The following is a 6,314-nucleotide window of genomic DNA, read 5'->3' as shown; positions in this document are numbered from 1 at the left end:
CATTTTGCTTTTACTGAGATGTCATCAGAACCAGAATATCTTTTTTGTATGGTGAGTTGTACAAGGTAATACCCTAGATCTGCTCTGCATTCATTGCTGGGGGTTGAGGGGATTCCTGTGGATGCAGAGTGCATGTTTACATTTAGCACCGTGATGGTCACATGTTCAGTGTGTCACACATGTGAGAACCATCTGTCAGGTGTGCATGGCCAAAAAAAAAGGTTGCGAACCACTGCTCTAGCCAAAGGAGGTCTCATTCTCTTGTAGTTTTCCTGTCCTATTTGAGCCAGAGGTGGTGTCACTGTCTCTGCACTCCTGCAGCACTTTAATTAGACGAGGTCTCACTCTCTTGCACTGTCCTGCAGCACTCTAGCGAGAGGAGGTCTCACTCTCTTGTCTGTTTCCAGATATGCTCTCTAAACATGGAGCCCGCTGAAAATTTTAGAGTAGTGGGAAAGTCGTTAGATTTGAAGCTAAATTTTCCAAAAACAGCTAAATTTGCTCCCTGTCGCTTTCACAGTTATAAAGGCCGTGCCTTTAGGTACCGAGTATGTGAATTGCCCTCAAATATGGCTGCTGGAAAGCAACAGCATCGAACTGAGCATGCTCTGTGCCCTTCTCTCCTATGTCTTCTTAAAGGGAAATTCACTGTTCAAATACAGCCCTGGGGTTATGTAAAGTCCATCCGCCCCCCTCCCTTATGATGTCATCAGTCTGTGCCCAGCAGGAAGAGGAGCTGCTCATGTGCTGGAGACACAGTCTTTTCCTCTTTCATCTAAAGATTAACAATTGGAAACCAGAGACTTCCAGCACCAAATCTTAGCTGCTGTCTCTGTAACAGCCCCCGAGCTTCACTGAAAGATACAGACATTCAGTTCTTCCCCAGACTGAGAAAGAGCCCCCAATTCATTTCTATTCCTGAAAGCAGCAACAGCAGAGAGGAAAATGCCTGCAGGAGCTTCTGCTCAGGTAGGAGGAGATTGTCCCCAATTTCCTGCCCTCTTTGTACAAGAACTGCTGCAGCTTTCAAACTTGGGATACTGCAGTCAGCCCTGACGTTAATAGGACCCCAAGCAGACTTGGGGGTGCAGAAAAAAGTAACCTAGTGGTTAGAGCAGTGTGAACCAGGGTTCAAATCATGCTGCTGTTCCTTGTAACCTTGGGCAAGTCACTTCATCCTCCGTTGCCTCAGGTGCAAACTGGGGATGGAAATACCTATAGTACTTGAAAATAATCTGCTTTGAAGTGCCGAAAAGCAGAACATAAATTGGATACATAAATAAATAAATGCCTCCTGGCTGTAAGGAGAGATCGGGAATCCCACAAAGCGAAGTTCTGTGTGTAACAGGTTTCTGTTTGATATCATCCTCCTCTGGCACTGTGTTATGTGACTGAATTTTATACATCTAGATAACTCTCCCCCTGCCCTGCTGAGCCCCAGCACTGAGAGGTCTCCTGATGGATGGGATACAGAAGGCGCTGAGTGTGATTCTGGTTTGTGTTTCAGGTCCCAATAACCTTTGAGGACATCGCTGTCTATTTCTCACAGGAGGCATGGGAGGATTTAAAAGTCTGGGAAAAGGAGCTTTACAAGGATGTGATGCAGGAGAATTATCAGATGCTCAGCTCACTAGGTAAGAAGGGACATTTTATCTTTTTTTTTCAGAAAATTATTTTTGAGAGGGGAAAGAAGAGCTTATCATTTGATTATAAATTGAGTGAAAGCCTCTGTTACTGCAGCTCACTATAATCCAGGCCTTTTCTGTGATATTTATTTTATTTATTTTATTTATTTCAAATTTTTATATACCGGCATTTGAGACAGCAGTCACATCATGCTGGTTCACATAAAACAGGGGTGCATAGAAGACATAACTATAACAAAGGTGCTGAAAAAGGCAGTTACATATTTCCCAACATAAAAGCTTCAGAGAGGAATGCGTGATATCTTGGTGTAATGTTTGGCTAGTAGCGGGAAGATCCTGTGACTGGCCGCACGGCATGAATGCCACTCCTCTATTGTATGCATTTAGGTGTGCGTGTGTGCTTTTATTTATTTATTTAAAATATTTATATCCCGCATATCCAAACTTCTATGCAGTTTAACATAAATACATTCATCATAAATGCTTTAAAAAGACAAAACCATCAGAAATAAAAAACATTAAAATAATATAAACACCCTAATAGCATTCATTAAATTTACATTTACTCAGCAATTTAACTTAGATCCCGAACCTGAAACCCAGCTTATCGCAATACTCTAGACTTATTCATTTAATTCGACAGAGTTTTTTTCTACAGCTATGTATCAGCATATGCCTGGAAAAACAAATGAGCCTTTAGGTGTTTTCTAAATCTTAGTATTGATATCTCTTCTTTTAGTTCCATAACACTGGCCCCTGAACCAAGAAAAGCCTCTTTCTCATCTCATTGAGTTTAATATTTCTAGGTGAAGGTACAACCAGAAGATGTTGGAATGGAGACCTTAAACACCGGGATGTTTGATAGGATTTCAATATTGTATTCATGCTAGGGGAAACTAATTCATTAATGGATTTAAACACTAACATAACTTTTAAAACTTTATTGGTAAAATGCGCAGACTCATCAATGATGGAGTTATATGCTCCCTCATCCTCACCCCAGTGATAATGCCGAATTTTGTATCATCTGTAGGGCTTTCACTTACTTTTGTGGCAGCCCTAAACACAGGGAATTGCAATAGTTGAGAGGAGACGACCATAGACCGTATGATGGTTTTCAAGTCTCCTTTCCCCTGACATCAGTCGCACTGGACCATTTGCGTTTTGCAGGAACTCAGGATCCTTGCTCCAGCAACAGGTCTCCTGCCTTACCTGCAGTGTGTGTTGATTTCCTCTCTTCTTGTTCCCCTAGCCCAGGGGTCAGGAACCTTTTTGGCTGAGAGAGCCATAAACGCCACATATTTTAAAATGTAATTCCATGAGAGCCATACAATATGTTTAAAACTAAATACAAGTAAATGTGTGCATTTTATGTAAGATCACACTTTTAAAGTACAATAAGTCTCTGAAAATATTACACCAGGCCTTAAGACACCAATACATCTCCTATTAGGAAAACGGACCAAGTCAGGCTGCTATAGAGTCCTACACAGAAACTACACGCCAGCAGAAAACCTCACCTGAATCACGTGCTGTCCCTCACCTAACATAGAATAAAGAGACCAAAACGCATAACAAGAAGCATGCAGACAAAAACTGAATTGGAAACTGCAACAAGCCAGAGTCTCTGTATGCAGTGTAACAAAGGAAAAAAGAAACATCACACATCCTTATAAAACAAATCAAGAAATATAAAATCATCAGCAGTAAACGTGTACTAACAAAAAGAACATATTTCGAAACAGCTGATGAGTGGAATATCCAATAATTAAAAACTCATATAAAACATTTCCAGATACCAACAAAATATTTCAAAATAGCAGACACAAAGATCCAGTAATGAAAAATAATAAGGATACAAACATTTTTTTGCTCTGCATACCTGGGAACGTTTGATATCCAGGTGTCCTGAGATTGTTCTGAATTAGCAGGAGGTGGGGTGGTTTGCTTGGAACTTTCTCCTCTCTCAGTCACATACCAGCGCTCTCTCTCACACTGGCTCTCAATGACACACCTATACACACATGCTCTCAGTCACTCACATATACAAATGTTTTTTCTCTCTCACTTATATAGGCTCTTAATTACACATTTACACACATGCTGTCTATCTTTTCACGCTTACACACACACAGGCTTTCAATCACATAAATACATGCTGTCTTTTTCTCTCACACACAGACTCTCATTCACATGCTTACAAACATGTCCTCTCTTTCTCTCATTTACACACAGGCTCTCAATCACATACTCACATGCTCCCTCACCTAAATCAGCTCTCAATCACACACATACACACATGGTCTCTCTCTCTCATTTAAACACAGGCTCTCAATCACATACTCACATGCTCCCTCACCTAAATCAGCTGTCAATCACACAGACACACATGGTCTCTCTCTCTCATTTAAACACAGGCTCTCAATCACATACTCACATGCTCCCTCACCTAAATCAGCTGTCAATCACACAGACACACATGGTCTCTCTCTCTCATTTAAACACAGGCTCTCAATCACATACTCACATGCTCCATCACCTAAACCAGCTGTCAATCAGACACAGATACACATGATCTCTCTCTTACTTATACACACAGGCTCTTAATCATACATACACATGATCTCTCTCACACACAAAGGATCTCAATCATACACACATACTCTTTCAAACAAACAGGTTTTCAATTACAAACTTACACATACAGGTTCCCAATGGTAAACTTACATTCATGCTCTCTCTCTCACAGGCAGGATCTCAATCACAGACATACTCTCTTTCACATATACAGGCTCTCAATCATTCACATACATGCAATCTCTCACTCACACACACAGGATCTCAAACACTCATGCTTGCTCGCTCATTCATTCACTCTCTCTCTCCCCCTTCCCCCCCCCCCCCGGGAACTCGCGGCAGCAGCAGCCACCTCCCAACGCTAACCTCCTTCATTTTCAGCCCTCGCGGAGGCGAAGGCGGAGTCCCATCGGCCGCGGTTGAAGATTTTCATTTTCCTCCGAGCCGCGCTGCAATCTTCTTCCCGTCGGACAGTAGCGTGCCTGCGCGGGTCTTCCCGCGCAGGCACCCGATGCTCTCCACTTCCTCTTCCGGGCCGCGGAAAGAAGAGAGCACCGGCGTGCTCTCTTCTTCCCGCGGCCCGGAAGAGGGAGAGCATCGGGTGCCTGCGCGGGAAGACCCGCGCAGGCACCCGATGACTCCAGCGCTGGCACCCGGCTGACACCCGATGACTCCCGCGCAGGCACCCGGATGACTCCAGTCGGCGTGCTCTCTTCTCCTCCCCCCCGCGGCCCGGAAGAGGAAGTGGTGAGCATCGGGTGCCTGCGCGGAAGAAGAGACCACGCTAGTGTGGTCTCTTCTTCCGCGCAGGCACCCGATGCTCTCCACTTCCTCCTCCGGGCCGCGGGGGGGGGGGGGGGAAGAGAGCACGCCGGTGCCGCTGACTCCAGCTGTCCTGCCGCGTTCCGCCCGGGCTGACAGCATTTTAAGCCCGGGCGGCGGAGGACCGGGGAGCAGCTGGGTCAGCGGGGAACCGCGAAGTATGGCGACACTTGTCTGCGAGCCAGATGCAGCCCTCAAAAGAGCCATATCTGGCTCGCGAGCCATGGGTTCCCGACCCCTGCCCTAGCCCATCCCTTATCTGTTTGCAGTAATCCTCTGACTACAATGGCTGCTGGATCAGAGCCACACAAAGCACATGACAGAGGCCGGGGCATGAGTGGAGGAGTAGATTAGTGGTTACATCAGCGGGCCAAGAACCATGGAAGCCAAGGTTCATGTCCCATTGCCACTTTTTCTGACCTTAGGAAAGTCACTATTGCCTCAGATACAGACTATATTGTGAGCCCTCTGGAGACAGGAAAATTACCTACAGTACCTGAATGTAACTCACCTTGATCTACAATAAAACTGCATGAACTAAATACACTACTTGGGAATTCATGAACGTAAGTATGGATGGGGAACAGAGCACAATCCCGATTCCCCAGCTCAGGCTTCCAACTTGCTGTTCTTCCTCTCCCCAGCACCGTTACCACTTCTTCCCACGAGGTTCAAACCCATCAACTGGATTGACTGCAGAGGCAAAAATCAGAAGAAGCAATGACAAAGGAGACGAGCAAGTTAAAAGTGCCAGACCTCTGCTGGTGCTGAAACAGGTGGCAAGGGTAGTGGGAGATCAACTCTGAGTGCCTGATACTGCAGAATGTTGCGGGGGGGGGGGGGGGGGGGGGGGCGCAAGATGCCACCTGTTGGTTAACTCAGGAATATTTAAGGGAATAAAATAATTTATCTGTTTTAAAATTACTTATATACTGCCTGCTCCTAAAAAGGTCAAGTCGGTTAACAGAATTAACATACACAATTAATTTTAACATAAAACCCCCGTTTTTTTTTTGTAATTTAAAGATTTATTAACAGTTGCAGATATACAAACCAAAAAATGGATTACCAATGATACATTCCAAGCAATAGCAGATACTCTACATATATAACCACCGAACACATCAGGGAGAATCATTAGATAAAGAGGCTTTCCATCCTATATATGTCTGCCAGGTTTTGTCAAATTTATGCATACTTTTATGTCGGAAAGCCGTAATTTTTGACAATAAATATATTTTGTCTACTTGTTGTTGAATCTCTGCTTTT

At 44.3% G+C, this 6,314-nt stretch overlaps 1 protein-coding gene across 1 annotated transcript in view; it reads left to right on the top strand.

Moving 5' to 3' along the window:
• Window positions 1-716: 716 nt before the first annotated feature.
• The window catches only part of LOC115083186 (zinc finger protein 850-like), a 133,466-nt gene continuing 127,868 nt past the window's right edge, over window positions 717-6,314 (top strand). The window contains exons 1-2 of the mRNA XM_029586993.1: window positions 717-969; window positions 1,508-1,634. Coding sequence (XP_029442853.1) covers window positions 946-969; window positions 1,508-1,634 — 151 coding nt within the window. The 5' untranslated portion in view covers window positions 717-945. The remainder of the gene's footprint in view (window positions 970-1,507; window positions 1,635-6,314) is intronic.

Source organism: Rhinatrema bivittatum, chromosome 2 (assembly GCF_901001135.1).
Source record: "Rhinatrema bivittatum chromosome 2, aRhiBiv1.1, whole genome shotgun sequence".
Lineage (NCBI taxonomy): Eukaryota > Metazoa > Chordata > Amphibia > Gymnophiona > Rhinatrematidae > Rhinatrema > Rhinatrema bivittatum.
Note: the sequence above shows the minus strand (reverse complement) of the source record. Positions and strands in the feature narration are given on the sequence as shown.